At 50.4% G+C, this 19,283-nt stretch overlaps 1 protein-coding gene across 7 annotated transcripts in view; it reads left to right on the top strand.

Annotated features, from left to right (window-relative positions):
- CABIN1 (calcineurin binding protein 1) overlaps window positions 1-19,283 on the top strand; it is a 147,660-nt gene that overhangs the window by 22,563 nt on the left and 105,814 nt on the right. For all 7 annotated transcript variants that reach the window (XM_013051282.2, XM_013051280.2, XM_045065244.1 and 4 more), the window contains 11 exons: window positions 798-927; window positions 2,737-2,886; window positions 5,625-5,911; window positions 6,939-7,107; window positions 9,938-10,074; window positions 10,628-10,845; window positions 12,164-12,242; window positions 12,835-13,022; window positions 13,843-13,995; window positions 15,163-15,357; window positions 18,950-19,192. In XM_013051282.2, coding sequence (XP_012906736.2) covers window positions 798-927; window positions 2,737-2,886; window positions 5,625-5,911; window positions 6,939-7,107; window positions 9,938-10,074; window positions 10,628-10,845; window positions 12,164-12,242; window positions 12,835-13,022; window positions 13,843-13,995; window positions 15,163-15,357; window positions 18,950-19,192 — 1,949 coding nt within the window. The remainder of the gene's footprint in view (window positions 1-797; window positions 928-2,736; window positions 2,887-5,624; window positions 5,912-6,938; window positions 7,108-9,937; window positions 10,075-10,627; window positions 10,846-12,163; window positions 12,243-12,834; window positions 13,023-13,842; window positions 13,996-15,162; window positions 15,358-18,949; window positions 19,193-19,283) is intronic.

Here is a 19,283-nt window from a genome sequence, read left to right as displayed (position 1 = left end):
TTCCGCTGGTGGGCATGTGACTCCTTGCCATCTCGTTTTTTCTTTTGTGTTGCTTTGCCTGTTACTGTCACCGCTCCTGGAGGAACTAGAGGTTAGGTTTTCCAGATCATTGATTTGAGAAGGCTTGTTGACATAAATGATGTGCATGCCTCTAATTGCAGGCAGTAAACTTTTTGGGTAAGAACAGTTTGAAAAAAAGAAAAAGAAGGAGGAAAATTGGAAAATGCAGATAAGCAAAAGGAGGAGAAACAGGTTTTACGTGAACAAATGGAGTTACACTGTGTGGCCTGTTTGGTTTCCTGCCTTTCCCCCATGCCCTTTTGTGACCTTCCTTCTGGACAGCGAGCACACCTCTCAACCCTTTGTGCAGTGACTGCTCAGCAACCCAGTGTGTGGATTGGGGAAGCTTTCCTTAACCAGGCTCCCCTGGTGCTGCTGAGTGCTTTCCTGATTTTTTGAAGGTTGTTTTCCAGTTTGCCAATAGGTAATGACTATGGATCTCTTGGTTTTTGCAGCGATTCCTAGAAGTGGACTGTTGGGCTGAGGGTTGTGTAATACCCATGCCTTTCTGGAAAGGTCATCATACAGTCTGTCCTTGCTATCAGCATTTGGCTTTGTCTCATCTGCTGTGGGTAGTAGTATTTTCAGCATCTTTCCTAATTGAATCAGATTAAGTGGTATCTCCTTATTTGCCAGCATTTCTTTGATTCCAGAGTAGGGTCATTTTCTTGGTGCTAACTGGGAAGGCCAGAGGTTGGGGTGCACACTCAGAAATCAATTGTTTCTTTCTTTACCAGCATGTCTGTACTTCATATGCAAAGCTTTGGAGAAGGACTGTCGGTATAGCAAAGGACTGGTTCTCAAGGAAAAGATCTTTGAAGAACAGCCTTGTCTCCGGAAGGACTCCCTCCGAATGTTCCTTAAATGGTGGGTCCTGCCTCTTTCTATGCTGGTTCTGCACTCCCCTCTCCCCCAACAGTGTGTGGCTGGTGGATATCAGGAGGCTTGTGTACCTCCTTCTCTCAGGTCCTAACTTCCTGGCAGTTGAACCTCTGCACTTCATCCCTCACTGCACGCCCTCACCTGGCTTTGATCCTGCTTTGCCTATTAATCGCCTGTGTGCCTAATCATGGCAGTGCTTCCTTGGCTCTCTGCTGGCTACCTTTCCCTCCACCGTGCCAGCTCTTGACATTCACCAGCTCTCCTCTGGATGCTTGTGGCAGCTGACAGGCCACCTTGTCTGCCCACCACCCGCCGTTTCCCTTTCCAGGGCTATGTTTCCATATGTTTCCCAAGTTCAGTGCCCGTGATATGACTTTGACACCACTGCCTTGCCTCCAAGACAGAGCTCATGCTCAGAGCATCACCTGGAGCTCCTTTACAGTTTGACCCCTTTAGTTCTTCTCCTTGCTTCCTATGTCTCCCTGCCCTAGGAGAAGACTTCCTTAGGTGCCCGACAGAGTCCAGGCTTGGCCCCATTGTGCACTGTCCTGTCCCTGTGCCCTGGCTCCCTCATGGCCTTACCTGGAAGGCCAGCCTCCCACCTCTCTGCCTGTTGTGCCATTACTCCTTTATGTTCCAGCTCCCAGGTCACCTCTGGGCAGCTTTCCAAACTCTGGCTGCCTCCTGCCCTCAACCTTCCAAATGAGCCAGCTCCTCCGTCCTCTGGTCCTTGGCCCCTACAGCTCAGCTGGTGAGGGGTTAGTGGTTATTTATCTCTGTGTCTCTCCCTCTTAAGACTTTATTTCTTGTTCACATCTTTATTTATTTATCTATTTTAAAGATTTACTTATTTATTTGACAGACTGAGAGGCAGAGAGGCAGGCAGAGAGAGAGAGAGAGGAGGAAGCAGCTTCCCTGTTGAGCAGAGAGCCGGATGCGGGGCTCGATCCAAGGATCCTGGGATCATGACCTGAGCCGGAGGCAGAGGCTTTAACCCACTGAGCCACCTAGGCGCCCCATATCTTTATTTTTATATATCTTTATCTTTATCTTTATTTCTTGTTCATATCCTAATGTGCTAACTGTCTTGAGAGAGAGAGAGAAAAGGGAAAAATCAATCCATAAGCAAGTGACTCTGTGGTAGAGGCCTGAGAGGGGTTAGGACAGCCAGGGTGGGAGGGCAGGTACTGCCAGGCTGCCTCAGGTGGAGGCGTGTCTGTGTGAGGGCACCTGAGGCCTCAGAGCCCCTGCCCTTTCTTTGGTTTGGCTATACTTCGGCAAGCTTCGGTAGCCTGATGACTTTTGGGCTTGGCAAGAAGGGAAAGTTACGTTCTTTTACAATAAAGTCTTAAGAGGGAGAGACACAGAGATAAATAACCACAAACTCCTCACCAGCTGAGCTGTAGGGGCCAAGGACCAGAGGACGGAGGAGCTGGCTCATTTGGAAGGTTGAGGGCAGGAAAGTTACATTCTTTTACTCTATAGGTAATTGATAGCTAGGTTTTATTTTTCTGAGGCTTTTCTGACATTACTGTGATATTGTTAAACATATGAAAACCCTTAGCTCAATTTTGAATTGTAGAGGGAACAAAGGGTATTAGTCACTTCTATTGGATGTGGGTATTAAGAATGCTAATTACTGCCCTTAGAGGCCAGACTCAAGGGGTTATTTTATTTGTAGGAAGAATTAATACAGATTAAAGGGTATTAACTTAACTGCATCCCCGTCTGTAAAATTTCAGCCTCGGCTCCAGTTTGTAACATTGTAATGTCTGTCTTTCTTACATGGTTTAGTGACATGTCAATCCACGATGTGTCGGTGAGCGCAGCTGAGACGCAGGCCATTGTAGAGGAGGCCCTGGGGCTGCGGAAGAAGCGGCAAGCGCTGACCGTGAGGGCAAAGGAACCAGACCTGAAGCTCGTGCAGCCCATCCCCTTCTTCACGTAGGTTGTCCTGGTTCCTGGGGCTGCTGGGTCAGCCGGTGGGCCCTGCACTGGAGGGAGAGGCCCTGAGGCTTGCCCTGGGGCTGACGGTGTGAGTGGTGGCCTGGTGCATACCAGACAGACACCTAGAGGTGCACACGTACTTTTTGGCCGCCAAGAGGCAGGCCAGCCTCTCCCAAGTATGCCCAGTTGAAATCTCTCTTTGCCCTTGCCATTCTTGATGCTAGCCACTTGCCACATCCCTGCGTGCTCCCTCTTGGTCTGCCCTTCCCAGAGGGGAAAAGGAAAGCACTGCCAAGCACTGGACTGGCGGAAATGGGGTTCAGAGCAGGCAGATGGTGAATGGAGAGTCTGGAGTTGATCCCAGGTGTGGGTTCCATGGCTCTTGAGCTCTTGCTGTCCCTCTAGGACCACACAGGGTACCCTGGAGGATGGGCCTCCGCATAGCCCTTGTGAGTCCCACAGTGTATGAGAGGCCCTCCAGGGAAGGGAAAACTGGTATTGGCAGCCTCCCACAGTTCGGGTCATTCAGCCCCTTAGTGAGATCTGGTGTGTAGTTTTTGTTTTTGAAATTCTGACTTTGAGTCCTGAATTTTTGAATTTAGCATGCCTTGAGAGCAATGTTCTCATACTCAGAGATGTCCCATAGTGGTCTATGGCTCCCACCCTGGATCAGACAGACCTGGGGCCAGTCCTGGCACCCATAAGTGGATGACCCTGGGATGCTACATGCCACTCCCTAAAAGCAGGGAGAGCAATCCTCTCTTATAGAGTTGTTGTGATAGTGAAATAGAACAGCTGGGGGCCAGCACAGAACAGCATTTCTGCACCCACTCAGGAGGGGCTGGCTTTGATCCATGGTACAGCTGCCTGTGTGTTTCCACATGTGGAGTGTCCCAGGAATGTCTTCCCGCCCAGACCCTGACATGGTCAGGAAGATGGGGCTGCTCTCAGACTCTTGTCAGATGCCCTTCCCATTATTTTGTTAGATGGGTCAGGAGCCCCATCCTGTCTGAGTGTGGGCTCCCTAACTGAGGTTTTTGGGAGTTTGGGAAGAACCCTGAGTTCCTCACTGTTACAGTGAAGGAGGGGGAAGGCCTGAGAACACTGGAGATGGCTGGAGAGGATCCTCGTGATAGGACTAGAGAAGCTGTGAACTGGTGTCATGGTTGCCCTTGTGCGGGGGGAAGGCCAAAGGGAAACATGAGGGAGATGGGCTTGGCTGGAGGAAACCTTGCTTGGGAGTGAAGTCTGCAATTGGGTTATAGAGGAAGAGTGTGGAGTCCTCTGGGAGGGAAGGGGTCAGGCTTTTAAAATAACCACAGTTTATTGTAGGGCTTGGCACACTTGTCCCACAGGTAACTAGGTGGTAAATGCTTTAGGCTTTGTGGGCCAGATACCATCTCTGTTGTGTATTCTCCTCAGGGGGTGTGTGTGTTTGGGGTGGGGGTTTGTGTGTAACAATCCTTTAGCTGGCTCCTAGCTTGTGGGCTGTATACAACAGGCTGTGGGCCACGGTTTGCACAGCCCTTGGTCTATTCAGTGCCCATTAGACAAGGCACGAGTGAATGAAATTGTGTACTTAAGGCATTAGACATAACCCAGCTATGAGCAAATTCTTCCCCGTGTGCATGTAGCCTTTACTGAAGACAGAGAAAGAACAGGTAGGAGATCCCTTCTAGGAGATGAAAACTTCCATTTTCATTCTTCCCTCAGCATTTACTGGATGCCAGCTTCATGCCAGGCACTGTGCCCTGTGTTGGGGACTCAGCATGATGGGTGCGGTCCCTCTCTGGGGGTGATCTGAAAGGTAGTCAGTCACCTGGAAGGAAAGGCACATGTCCCAAGCTGATGAGCCCTTTGAGGAAAGGAGCACAGCACCTTGCAGGGAGCTCATAATGGGGTCTGCACAGCTTTGGGGGTCAGGAAAGGCTTAGGTACTAGAGCTAGTATCTGACAGAGAAGTGGCATTGACCAGGCAGAGAGGCTGCATTTGGGGGTGAAGGCTTCATTTTGGGATAGAGAGAAGCCTGTGCAAAGGTCTTGTGGTATGCAGGGGTCTGATTTTGTTTGCAGAACTGAAAACAGACTAGCATGGTGGGAGGGTGGGGATGAGGGTGGGGTGTGAGATGAGACCAGGCCAGTTGGCAAGGTCAGGCATGTATTACAATGAGGCTGAGGGTGTGGTTTTGGCCTGAGAGCATGGGAAGCCATTCAGAGATGGACGGATATATCATACCACACCATATCATACCACAGCATACCATATAACACAACATAAAACATGAAACAAGAGACTCTCTACAACATAAGATGCTGTACCACAATAAAACACACATGACACAGATATCACAAAGCATACAACATAGCCATGATCTTGGCATATGGGGACTCACAGATGATTTAAAAATTTGACTTTGTAGGGAAGGAGCTTTTGAAGTGAGTCGGTTTTCATGCCTGCCTGGTGGAGTCTGAGGGCCTGAGGCTGAGTTCAGGCCTTGTGCCAGGGCGAGGGGAGGAGGCTGTGGGCCCTATTCCTGCTTGGTCTGTTCCACCTCAGTGTGTTAGATGCAGGATTTTGTCCATAACTGTGACGACAAAACCCTGAGCCCTCCAGCTGCCCTCATGGGGATGGTAGCCATGGGGCCATCACTGCTCCTCTCCACAGGCCAGCTGGCCCTGGGCTTGGAGCACCCAATGCTGGGTGCTGACCGGGTGTGGTGACCCTCTCCTTGCAGCTGGAAGTGCCTGGGAGAGAGTCTGCTGGCCATGTACAACCACCTCACCACCTGTGAGCCCTTGCGGCCTAGCCTTGGCAAGAGAATCGACCTATCCGACTACCAGGACCCCAGCCAGCCTATGGTGTCTTCTGTGGTGGTGGCCCCTGTCAGCATGATCCAACCAAGCCCTGTCACCACCAACCCGGCTGTGGCTGTGACAGAATCTGTGCTCTCTTATGCCTCCGTGGCTGCGGCCAGCTTCCCACTGCACAGTCCCAGTCTGTTGGAGACCGGCGTCCCTGCGGGTGAGGTCCTGGGGTCAGTTTTTGGGGAGGCCCCATTTTCGGGGCAGGAGTGAGTTTTGGGGTACCCTGGCCTCCCTAGAGGGAGCCCCACAGCTCTGCAGGAGAGGCTGCTCCCAGAGCTGGGGCCGGTCGGGGGTCGCTTCAGCAATGAGGCCCCCAAGGGACTGGGGTTGGAGCTCAGAAGCGCAGCTTCTTGGGACTCCTAAACTCCTGGCTGCTAAGTCCTGGTGAAGGGTTGCTCTTCTTGCTGGTACCTGGGGAGATGGCGGGGCCCCCTACAGGTCCTGTTCTCCTGCTGGCTGCGCCCTGTAGCACCACACTGCTGTGCACCGAAACTGGAGTGTTTTGACCTTGAGAAAGTCAGCAGAGTTACCACTATATGTGGTAGTATAGTTTTTGGTGGTTTTATTGATTTTTACTATTAATGAAGTAGTAAAAAAAAATTTCAGACAGCAGTTCCCAAGCCTTTTCTTGATTTCTGTGTCCCTGAATAAAAGACTCTTTGGCCGTTAAATGAATTTCGAATGAACTTTATGTGATTGTCCATTTTTTGCTTAACCATACATGACACTCCTCTGCTTCCTTTTAATTCTCATGATGCTCTTGCTCACGTCCTGTCATTGAATGCTCAGAAGGTGCTGGGTGGTGGGCAGAGTTAGTGTCACTGCCACTTGCTCTGTCGTTCCCAAGTACATGCACTGAGGCACCAGAGGCTCTCACAGCCAGCTGGCGGGGGTGGGAGGAGGGACTGCTGGAGACCTTGGTGTTCTGTAGCCAAGGAACGTAATCTTCAGATCTGGCTTACGGGTTCTGGGAATTTGAACAAAGTGTGAGTCAAGTGTTTTGAGTCTGAAATTAACTTTCCTCAGGACTCTTGTTAAAGAAAGAAAAGATGGGAGGTTTCTTGAACATCAGAGATGACCATGAAACATGCTGGTAGAGTTAGATTAGAGGCACTGATGTGCCTTTGTAGTGCGTTTTCTGATCCCTGCCCCTTGTAAGGTTTCAGTTTGCACTCTTTATGAAGGTGACATTTCTGGGGGAGATAAATCCAAGAAAGGAGTGAAGCGGAAGAAGATTGTAGAGGAGAGTGGAGAGACAGCGAAGCGGCGGTCTGCCCGTGTCCGAAACACCAAGTGCAAGAAAGAAGAGAAGGTAGACTTCCAGGAGCTTCTGATGAAGTTCTTGCCATCCAGGTATCATGCACACTTTTTCTTATTTGTGAAAACAAGCAAACCTGCAAACCTCCAGCCTATACCACCAGTAAAGTTTCTTTTTGCATTGCCTCTCACTCTTCTGGGCACTTCCTTTGTTCTCCCATAATATCTGTGCCAGTGTTCAAAGCACAGATCTCAATGGATTGGGATTGTGGGTTTTTCTCATCTTTCTTCCCTCTGAACTTCCTGAACTGACTTAAACATCTTTCAGAGAACCAGATACTCCCTGGGCCCTCGGGAGATGGATGGATCACCGAGCTGGAGGCCACTCACTCATGTCCTCATGCACACATAGATACCCACTTGCTGGGAGACCTAGGGCTTCTGCTGCTTGGGTGCAAACTCTGGGAAATCCCACGAAAGGTAGCACCCATTCCATTTTCAGGAAGAGTGTGCATGCTTGGTTTCTCCAGGCTCAGCAAGGTTCCCTCGAATTCTGAGAAAGAGGACAGGCTCATAAATTTTCCCTTGCTTTCACCAATTCTTAGTGTTGTCAGAGATGCCTTAAGGGAGGAAAAGGGTCCAGGCTGCCCCCAGCTGGGAGGGGCCTGGGTGCCTGTGCTCCTTAAGTCAATTTTCACCAGCGCTCCTGCTTTCTGCCCTTGCCACCCCAGCTCCTCCAGAGCCTCCGACTCCTGAACCTTCCTGGCCACCATTGTTTATGGCGATGGTACATGGGCTTCCTAATGCCTCCTCCCCTGTCCTTAGCTGAGTGGAGAGAGCAGTTCTGTTTCTGCTGTTCCATCATCTTGCTGCCATCTGACATTTGGTGAACACGTTTCTTGTCTGCTGGGGCATTCTCTCCTATCCCCTGTATCTTTTAATCCCTTCATAGTTTCTGTTGTGAAGTTTAGAAGGTAAACATATGTGCATTTTTTCTTTTTTTAAGATTTTATTTACTAACAGAGAGGGAGAGAGAAGCAGGCCCCTGGTTGCTGAGCAGGGACCCTGATGTGGGGCTTGATCCCAGGATAGTGGGATCATGACCTGAGCTGAAGGCAGGTGCTTAACCCACTGAGCCATCCAGGTGCCCCTTCAGTATGCGTCTTTAACCAGGAGTCCTCAGTCTTCAGTGGTTTGGCCTTTGACGGTTTATTTTCAGGGGTGATAACATCCACATGCAAGAGGAGGAGCCAGAAGCTTTAGGTGGATTGTGAATCCATTTTGCTCCTTTGTTGCCTCTTTTTCTTTCTGGGGTGAAAGTGAAGTGCTTGGAAATCAGATTTGTTCTCTGTAAGTGGAGGATGTGATTGGTGCTCTCTGATAAATTCCTCTTCAGGGTTAGTGCCAGGAGCAGGTCTCTTTTCAGGAGAGCTGCAGGATGGGGCCATGGTTGATGATGCCAAAGGTCTCGGTGACCCATTTCTCTATCTTCCGTTCAGCCCTGATGAAAGAGTCTTACCCTCTTTTTTTTTTTCCAAGATATTTCTTTCTTTATTAGGGAGAGCAAGAGACCACAAGCAGGGTAAGTATCAGAGGGAGAGGGAGAAAGAGGGTCCCCGATGTGGAGCTTGATCCCAGGATCCTGGGATCATGACCCACACCAAAGGCATATATTAACCTACTAAGCCACCCAGATGCCCCTAAAATTTTTTTATTTTTAAAGTAATCTCTGTATCCAGTGTGGGGCTTGAATTTATAGCCCTGGGATCAAGAGTTGCATGCTGTACCCACTGAGCTAGCCAGGCACTGCTCTTTCCCTCTTTATGTGGAATGTTTTCTATCTTCTTTATTTTTATTTTATTATTTTTTAAAGATTTTATTTATTTGATTGAAAGAGATCATAAGTAAGCAGAGAGGCAGGCGGAGAGAGAGGGGAAGCAGGCTCCCTGCTGAGCAGAAAGCCCGATACAGGGCTCGATCCCAGGATCCTGAGACTGTGACGTGAGCCAAAGGCAGAGACTTAACCCACTGAGCCACCCAGGCGCCCCTTTATCTTTATTTTAATTGTTGGTTTCCATGTCTGCTTCTTCGAATGGCCACGTTAGGAGCAACCTGAGAGCATGCCCAGAGTAGTGACCCTGGAGGTGTGTGCATAAATAAATGAAGCCATCCAGTAGGGCCCTGTTTTATGTGTTTATGCCCCAGGGCTGTTTGGTTGAGGAGAAACTACTGGATGGCCAAAACGTGGTCCTTGGGAGGTGCTGAAAGAATCATCCTCCTCAGGCCCAGGGCTTTGTGGGGAGCCACGGAGCCATGGAGGGCCCCAGCTCAGAAGGGCCTTCTGTGCCCCCATACTCCACTCATTCCACTTTCTCCCTGTTTGCTGGGCTCCCTTTCATTCTTAGAATATTCCTGGTGCTCTTCTGGCCTGTGCCTCTCCACCTGTCCTTGTCCTGCTTTGCATGGCCAGCTCCTTTTCCTCCATTGTCAGCATGGATATTAATTCCCTCTGAGAGGCCTTCCTGATTCAGTTCTCCAAAGAATGTGCCCTGTGACCCTCTGTCTTAAGCACTCTGTGGTGGTTGGTCCTTATTTGAGCTCTTTGTTTCATGTTTCTTTTTATTGTCTTTTTCTCCCATTTAGAAGGTAAGCTTACTGTGGGCAGGGTTTGCCACACTCACAGCTGAATTCCAGTTGAAGTCCTGTTGGTGGAATGAATGAATGAGTGAGGGTATAGGTTAGATGCCAGCTCAGAAAGACATGGAAAGAGGCAGAGCCTCCCAGAGGTCTGGATTTCGGACCCCTTCATCTCACTGATTGGCATCTTGTTCTGTCTTGATCATTCATTTCTCTAATTGGAAGAATTCAAGTGCTCATGTCAGAATGTGTTGGTATGACTTTTGTGATTTTGGTGTGTTCCATGCAGGCTAAGAAAGCTGGACCCAGAAGAGGAAGATGACCCGTTTAATACTTACGAAGTCCAGTCAGAAGCCAAACTCCAAAGCTTCCCGAGCGTCGGGCCTCACCGACTGTCATACGACTCGGCTACATTCATGGAATCTGGTAGGAATTGAGCAGCTTGATCATTCACTGTTGGGAATTCTTCTTCCCATTATCTTATAGCCTGCTTAGGTTTTGTTCTGGGAAATGGTTCTGGGGTGATCTTTAAAGCATGGTCAGGAGTTTTCCTGGATTTGTCTTGGGCCTGAGCAATGTGGTCAGTTGGGAGATCTGCTGAAATGTCTAGGATCATGCTTGACTGTGCTCTCTGAAGGGTGTGTGCTTCAGGTGGAAGCTGGGGGCATGGTTTTGCAAGTCACGTGCACGTGTCCCGGCTATTGAGTGCACATCTTGAGGCAGCGCGTACAGGTTGGCCCTTCAGTCCCCACATCAAACCTGGAGATTCAGAGCAGCTTGCTCACAGCTGGTGAGGGCTGGAGCTAGTCTTGGGGACCACCAGGGGAGCACCGCCCCTCTGGAGGCCACAGGTGCTCTCCTGGCGCTGCCCCGGCCTGGCCCAGCCCCGCCCCTGCCTCTCTCTTCTCCCAGAGGAAACGGGAGACCCTGGCGTGGAAGGTCCTTCATTCCAGTCAGCTGTTTCTCCCTCCCTGGGCAGAGAAGCAGGATGTACATGCATTCCTGCTGGAGAACCTGACCAACGGGGGCATCCTGGAGCTGATGATGCGCTACCTGAAGAGCATGGGCCACAAGTTCCTGCTGAGGTGGCCGCCAGGGCTGACAGAGGTGGTGCTCAACATCTATCACAGCTGGAGGAGGCACAGCACCAGCCTGCCCAACCCGCTGCTAAGGGACTGCAGCAATAAGCACATCAAGGTCAGGTGGCCGGGGAGCCTCTTCAGGTTTGGGGTGGGGGCGGGCACTGTGGGTATGAGGTTGCTGTCATGTTGAGCCTCCTCAGTTGCATCCATTTGTGGGCCCAGAACCTGGGCCTCTGGGGAGTCATGGGAACTGGTTTGTGTCTAGAGGGGTCCCTGGTGGCTGTGTGGAGGCTGCACTCGGAGGTGAGAGTGGGCGTGGGGCCATTAGAAGGCTGTTGTCGGGTGAGTGTCAGTGGTGGCAGTGGAGTGGAAGGTTCTGGAGGTACAGCCTATAGGATGAGCTGTAAGTGAAGGTGAGGGAATGAGATGGTGGACAGGGCGTCTAGGGCTGGCCCCGGCACAGGGGTTGGTTGGTTGTGGGGTGGCTTACTGAGATGGAGGAGAGCCAGTGGAGAGTGGGTGAAAGTGAAACATTCGGCTGTGTTCCAGGTGCCAGGGAATGTTACCAAATTGTGTTTTAGCAGGTGAGAAGACAGAAGTACAGAGTCTAAATAGGTTGCTTAGGGAAGTGGTGGGGCCCACTGTAACTAGGGGGCTGACCCATGCTCAGCTTCCCCGCTGACAGCACTCTGCACCCCAGCCTCCTCCACTAGGAGCTTCTTGAGGCTCAAGGGAACACTGGATGCTCTGGACCCCTTCTCCTGTTACGGGGGAAGGCTGGATGCCTGGGAGGGTGCACTGGGAGCCTTTAGAGCCTGTCGGGTTGTTCTTTCTGACTGGTGACACAGAAGGTAGAAGAGCTCAGGGGTTTGACAGGTCCTAAGGGCCATATGAGCCTGTGCTCCCTACACAGGGACAGCTTAGGGACTGTGTCATACCAGCTGCTGCTCATTAGGCCTCTTCCCCAGGGGCAGTGTGGAGTGGCTGGAGGAGGTGAGGCTTTGGTCTCCAGATGAACCAGGCTGTTTATTTCTCAGCTTTGCCCACTTGGCAGGTGGCTCCTCGTTGCTGAACTTCAGCTTCCTTGTGACTCTGGAGGTGATGCCTGACCCAACTACTTTTGAGGCTTGAGTGCTGTAGTATGGTTGCAGCATCTGGCCTGACATTTGGCAGGTGAAAGAGCTGCCCCTTCCATAGGGCAGTCCCTTAGGACTGAAGACAGGTCTCTGGCTCCTCTCAAGTCTTGTGCCAGTATAGATCAATGTGCCTCTCCTTATGTCCTGGCAGGAAGCCATTGATTATAAAATGGAAAGTAGGTTGAAGAAAGAATTATATGTTTATCAAAGTAAGTTTTAGTTTCATTTCATCTCATGCCTCACCCTTTGGTGCCTCTTTATGACTTCATTCCTGACCTTTTGGTGCCTGTCCTGCAGGATATGATGCTGATGTCTCTCTCCTGCATGGAGCTCCAGCTAGACCAGTGGCTGCTGACCAAGGGCAGAAGTTCTGCAGGTAGGAGGCATTCTGTCTTCTGTGGTAGGAGTAATTTTCCCAACCCTCAGCAGCCAGAAGGAAATGGGAGTGGGAGGCTGATTCATGGAATTCAGGGTTCCATCTGCAGTGGGCACATTTCCTGGGTTGGCTTGTTAGACTAGGGAGAATCCAGGGTCCCCAAGAAATCCTTTGAACGCTCAAGAAGTAGTTAGTTACAGCTGAGCCCCCAGAGGGAGCCACCTGCCTGCTTTTTCTGTTATTCAGTGTTGAAGGAAGTAGGAAGGATCTCAGATTTCTCAATCATTACCTGACACTTTATGTGTCCCAATAATTTTTCTAGATGATGTGTATCATTCTGACTTTGAAACCACTATTTGGTGAACAAAGTTCAGTAAGTAAAATGAGGGCTCTTGGGGTCTCTCCATCTCTGTCTGGTTTGTTTGATTTCTCTGATGCTGGCCACTTGAGGGGCTGTAAGGCTCCAAGGGGCTCAGGGTACTCCTGGACACTAAAGCAGGTGTGGTGGGGGCTAAGGGCAAGCTCCAGGGAGCAGAAGGGTGTCTGGAATGTGCACATGAAATTGACTTGTTCTGGCCTGAATGGTTTACAGTGTCTCCTCGGAACTGCCCTGCTGGTGTGGTGAATGGCAGGTTTGGGCCTGATTTCCCAGGAACCCACTTCCTGGGGGACCTCCTGCAGCTGTCATTTGCCTCATCCCAGCGGGACCTGTTTGAGGATGGCTGGCTGGAGTTTGTGGTCCGCGTTTATTGGTTGAAGGCTCGGTTCCTGGCACTGCAGGTTGGTTCTGTGGTTGGTTCCCTGGCCCCAAAGCTGGGGGAAGAGAGCTGGATGTACTCTGGAGAATATGTGTGCAGGTGCACATATGGCTTCTGCCTGGTGCAGAGCTCAGGAGGAGGAAGTGGGATGTGGTGGGGAAGTTTGAGATCTCAGGTAACCCAGGATGGCCCCCAGTTTGTCCAGCATATCAGCATGATCACAGATCTCTGGAAGGGATCTCCTGTGCACCCTGTAGGCCTCCACATTCAGGATTGCCTTGGGTTTTTGAACCCTTTGCCTTTGTTTTCCTGAGAGCCCCTGAATGAGTGCACAAATGGATGCAGAGTTTTCTAGAAGGGAAAATCACTTATCTTGCATGACTTCTCAGAAGGCTTCCCCTCAGAGCCTGTCTAGATGGCCAGGGTGGAGTAGCTGTCACCTCACATGGTGGTGCCCAGTACACTGTGGTGGAATGAGTAAGATTGTCATAGTCGGCTCTGGAATTAGGACAGGCCTAGCTGCTAATCCTGGCTCAGCTAATTTTTTTGCTCATGATCTAGAACAAACACTCAGCCTTCCTCAAGTGTCCTCATCTGCAACATAGGGTTTATGATACCTTCCCTTAGAACTGTGGTATGAAGTAATCATTCATTTGTCCAACAAATACTTGTTGAGCTCCAGCTGTGTCCAGGAACCCTTTTAGAGGGTGTAGGAGTTTCTGGACAAAACCGCCCTCCTGGTGCCTGCAGTCTAGTGGGATCAGGGAGGTAAGGCACCTGGTACAGCACAGGGAGTTTCCTTCCTTCTGTTCCTGACCTTTGACTGCTTTTCCTCTGACCAGGGAGACATGGAGCAGGCCCTGGAGAACTATGACATCTGCACAGAACTTCTCCAGAGCTCCACTGCCATCCAGGCTGAGGCAGGGACTGAGCAAAGAGACATCATCATCCGCCTGCCCAACCTCTACAATGATTCTGTTGTTTCCTTGGAGGAGGTGAGTGGGAGTTATTTAACGGTTTTTCTTGGTCAAAGATTTATTCTGGGTTGGCTGAGTTGGACCAGGCCTGCCATGTCCCCGTGGAGCAAGAGAGCAGCCCAGGCGCTGAGCAGGGCTCCTACCTCTCAGGGGAGGATGAAGGAGCCTGGGAGAGGCAGCTCTGGGGCACAAGGGCACCTTGGACTCATGCCCCCCTCTCCCCAACACACATACTGAGGGAAAGCCCGTCCAGGTGGCAGGGGGCAGGGATGGAGGGAGACCTTCGGCAAGATCTGGAATGATCATTGCTCAGCTCTCTGCGCCACGTGCTGCAGCAGCTCTAGCGGGATTAGAGGGAAACTGCTGTAGAAGCCTGTAATGCTGGTCTGGCTATGGGTTGGGTCAGCAGTATGGGGCATGTATGTCAGGCTCTGTCCATTTCTGATCTTGTTCTTACTGCAGAGTCTCAGACCCCACCCACTTCCACAGCTGTGACATGTCTACTTCAGCTGACTGTCCTTCAGACTCTTGGGCAAGGCCAAGTGCAGTACCCCTGCTACCTGTGTTCTGGGGGAAACAGCAGAACTCTTGTGAGGAGAGAGTTCTGTGGGTCAATACTGTGTCTCAGCCTCTGGACCAGGGCTCCCCTAAGTCTCCAGTGGCCTCTGGTTCCTCAGTTCCAGGAGTCTGGTTTGCTGTCCAACTATTGTGGCAGAGAATTATCTGGAACCTCTCTGCTTCTGGGGTAGTTTTTGTATTTTGCTATTTTTTTAAGGTATTTAATCTCTATACCCAAGGTGGGGCTCAAACTCATGACCCTGAGATTAAGAGTTTCATGTTCCTCTGACTGTGCCAGCCAGGCACCCCATTTTTTGCTTTGTTTGTTTTTAAAAGAATTGAGTGCCTTGACCTTAATAGAAGTCCTTTCCAGTTTTTATTTATTTGATAGAGCATGCGCAGAAGCGGGAGTGGCAGAGGGAGGGTGAAGCACGCTAATGACTGAGCCGCTGAGGCACCCCAATAGAAGTACTTTTAATAAAGCTATTGTTCAATGTAAGTGTTGGTGTACTAACAGAGAGTCTACTTTCGTACTCCTCATCTGGGTCTAGTGAGTGCAGACACTGGCCAGATTCAGAGAGGATGTGAGGGGTTTGTCATTGGGCAGCATGTCTGGGCTTTTTCCAGATTGATAAGAACCTGAAGTCACTGGAGCGGTGCCAGTCCCTGGAGGAGATTCAGCGGCTCTACGAGGCTGGGGACTATAAGGCCGTCGTGCATCTGCTTCGCCCCACCTTGTGTACCAGTGGCTTTGACCGGGCTAAACACCTGGAGTTTATGACTTCTATTCCAGAGAGGCCAGCCCAGCTCCTGCTGCTGCAGGTGTGTGCTGCCCACGGTCCCCCTTGCCCTGACCTCATACCTTCTTTGCTTGGTTGTGGGTTTCTTCTCTGGAGGCTTTGAGGTGGCCCTCAAGGACATGCATCTAGGAGAGAAAAGCAGGAATAAAAACTGCTGACTGACACCCAGGAAGATGCTAGTTAGAACACATGGTCAAGACTGGGGGAAAACTGGAACCTAGGAAAGCAGCTTCCAGGGTTCTGTGTGGCTCAAGACAAGTCCATGCTTGGATTGGAACATCCTGGCAAATGAGGAAGGGAGATTAGTCATCATGGCACCCAGTGATCCACCTGCTTGTTCATTTGCCTTTTTGTATTACCTTTGGAATTAAGGTGTGAGTAGATGTTAAAATGGACAAACTATACAGTATAGTGAAGACCAAATAAATACCCGTGTAGAGTCACATGATTGTTAAAAAAAAGAACACCACTGTGGTGTTTGAAGCCATGTGTCCTCTCAACTCCCTCCGAGTCTGCCTTCTTCAGGAGGTAAACACTGAGCACAGGGCATCAGGATCTGCTTGGTGCCATTCAGTTGCTCAGTCTCTTTGTGCCTTGGTTCCCCATCTCTAGAATGGAGACAGCCATTGTCCATCCCTCAGCGGCCTGCTGTAGGGGTTATACAAGTTAGTGTGTGTTGGCACCATGCCTGGCATGTAGCAAGCGCTATGTGGTGTGCTGGCTCACACCAGTGCCACCCACCATCTTTGGAAGCATGGGGTTGGATGATAAACATGGATTGTGATAAACACGATGTGCTTAGGGGCATTGGGGGGTCTGGTGTCCTATCTCTTATGGTTCATGCGCTAATCAATTCTTACTGTGATTGTTATCTTATTGGGTCCTTCCCCTTCAATTTGGAAAGAGAACCCGATCTTCTTCCAGGCTTTTTGCTCCCATTATGTGAGACTTTTCAATTTACTTTCTTAAATTGGGAAATAGTTAAGAGGTGTGGCTGTAGGAGCAAATGGAGGCATCTCCATCCTGGTACAAGGGGAGGAGAGAGTTGGGGAGAGAGAGTTGGTTCAGGGAGGGAAGGGAGAGTGGGAGACAGGAAGGGAGAGGTTCCAGTTCCTGGAAGAGGAAGGTCAGGCTGGCCTGTGCTGAAATCAAGGGATGAAATGTGTCTGACCCCAGTTGCTGTGGCAGGCTTGCAGGGGTGGGTGGCGGGGAATGAAGGAGTGTCCAGCATGGCTGCATATGAGCGGTATGGCTGGGTGTACCAGGGAGGCCATTAGGTGGGGAAAAGATGCCCCCACTGGGCCTGTTAAGGTGGCCCAGTATTCAGATGTCAGTCTGCTGCTATTGTCCCGAACTCCTGAGTGTGGCAAGGTGCTCTGCTGGTGGGTTGGATGGGAATTGAGTAGTACTTGAGAGGTGTGTGGTGAGGCCTGGGCCAAGTGCTGTGAAAGGACATGGTTTTTATTTTGAGGATAAGCAACTGTTGATTTTTCCTCTATTTTCCATTGAGGGGATGTGTTTTCTTACTGATTTTGAGTAATCTTTGTATTTTAAAGTTATTACTCTTTTTTTCTTTAAAAGTTGCAAATATTTTTTCCCAGTGTGCTTTTAAATTGTGACTTTTTTTTTTTTTGGACATATAAGAGTTTTGAATTTTATCTTGTCAAATCTTTTGATAGTTTTAAAGGTTTGTGATTTTGTTCATTATGCTCAGGTAGCCTTTCCAAGACTGAGAGAATATTCGTCTACTCATTCCACATACATGGATTAAGTTCCTGTAGAGTGCCTGGCACTGGACAGGGGAGAGAGGCCCCCTTTGGCCAAACCTCTATTTTAGAAAGGGAGGCAGACAAGAAGCATGTCAACAAATAGATGAAAACTGTATTTGCCTTTGTTTTCTTCTGGTGGTGTTAGTTTTGCATTACTGTGCTTGGTCTAGCTTTAATGGAATTTGTCTGTGGAGGGGGTCTAATTTGGAATCTTCTAGCAGTATGATGGCTCTCTCTCCCTATTTGGGCAAGCTGCTTTGAATGCTCTTTGATATAATTGTGTAGTTTTTTCTGGTTGAATTGATTCTAAGTTCTTGGTATTTTTGATTGCGACTTTGAGCAAGATCTTTTTGTTGGTCGTTATATTTTCTAGCTGTACATTTCTGGTTTATAGGAACCCTATCAATATTTGTATGTTTATTTTCAATCTAGCCACTTTGCTACATTCCCATTCTTTCTGATAGTTTCTCTTTGTTTGGGATAGACGATCATGTTGCCCACAGTCAGTGGCAGTTTGGTCTCCTCATTTGTTGGCAGTTATTCTTGTGCATTTGAGCTCTTTCTAGCCTTGAGCACTGGGGATTATGTCCCATTAGAGCACTGCTGGTGGGTCCTTGTCTTGTCCCTGACTTTCATGGCAACGCTGGCTGCACTCCCTGGTCTGTCATCTTTATCTTGCTACACAATAAGCCTCTCGCGTGATTGGTGTTTGATCAGGAGGGGTCATCTTGGGCCTTTGGGTTCCACGTCTGTGATTCTAGGCTCCTTCATGCCTCAGGCCTCCTGCTAGAGAGTGTTGGCTTTTTCTAAAGAAACACAGGCCCCGTGTTCCTGGCAATTAAAGGTTTTAAATTGGGGGTGGTTTTGATCTGTGTTCAGACATCGCAGCACATCCCAAAGACGGTTTTAGGCACCCCTGTCTGCGTCAGCTCAGAGAGTGCAGCTGTGCTTGTTGTGTGGAGCTGCTGCCGGGCGTCGGCTGCAGTGAGGTCAGAGCCTCACCGGGCTCCGGGCAGCAGGTGCTCCCTGCTGGTCTAACAGGCCGCCTGCCAGATCTGCCAGTTCACAGCCAGGCCGAGCTTCCCCACACAGCGGCATGGTGATGAAAGTGGCTGAGACTGAGGGCCTTAAGTGGGTTATGTTCTAGAGCAAAAGGAAAGGGAGCTGCACAAAAAGCAATGGCTCCCAAAGAGGAGATTTTAAAATAGTGTAGTGTACTGAGAGCTCCTGCATGTGCCGGGGTGCGGCACTGAGTGTGCTAGGGACGGCGGCTCATATCCTGCTCCCAGTGCCTTTTCCACCTGGGCACCTGGGTAGGGCTGGCCTCTCAGAACCAAGACCTCAGTGCTGCCTGGCTGCTTGCCTCTGCTCTGGCCTTGCTCAGACCCTCCTCCATAGAGAGAGTCCCTCCCTGGGAGCCTGCCCTCCCTGCTGAAACTGTTCCAGAGCCGTGACACCAGATGAGTGTGTGACTAGGTGGCCTGGACATGGTGGCTCAGGATGAGAGTTGACAGAGGTGGTGGAGTCACTCAGTCTCACCTTGGCTGCTCGCCAGCTCTGTGGCCTCCTCCATGTCCCAGCTTTATAAATGAGGAAGCAGAGGTGCAGAGGTCAAGCCCCTTTCTGAAAGTCCCCTGACTGGCACCTGCTGTGCTGTGATTGCCCTCACAGATGCCTCAAGGCCTCTGGAGAGCCTCCACTACCCCTCTTTTTGGACTGCCCTCGTGTCTTTGTCCCCAGCTACCTGCCCCTCAGTCCTGAGGACCAGGCACAGAGAGCACCATTGCAGTCCTCTCATGGTATGCCCTCCTCCTTCTCTTCTTCCTTGTCCCTCCCCATGCTCAGGATTCCTTGCTTCGGCTAAAGGACCATCAGCAGTGTTTCGAGTGCTCCGATGTGGCTTTGCATGAGGCTGTCCAGCAGATGGTGAATGCGAGTGAGTCTGCAGCCAAGGAGGAGTGGGTGGCCACGGTGACCCAGCTGCTGTTGGGCATTGAGCAGGCACTCTCGGCTGACAGCAGCGGCAGCATCCTAAAGGAATCATCTTCCTCCACTGGCCTCACCCGACTTACCAACAACCTCATCCAGGTAACCTACCACTCCTTCCTGCAGACATGCCCTTTCTTCATAGCTCACCAGATTTCCTGCAAGCTAGGCACCCCAAGGGGATGTGTTGGCT

The sequence above is a fragment of the Mustela putorius genome, unplaced genomic scaffold (assembly GCF_011764305.1).
Source record: "Mustela putorius furo isolate JIRA1106 unplaced genomic scaffold, ASM1176430v1.1 tig00003858_pilon_pilon_pilon, whole genome shotgun sequence".
NCBI classification, from domain to species: Eukaryota; Metazoa; Chordata; class Mammalia; order Carnivora; family Mustelidae; genus Mustela; species Mustela putorius.
This window is presented reverse-complemented; position numbering and strand designations above follow the sequence as displayed.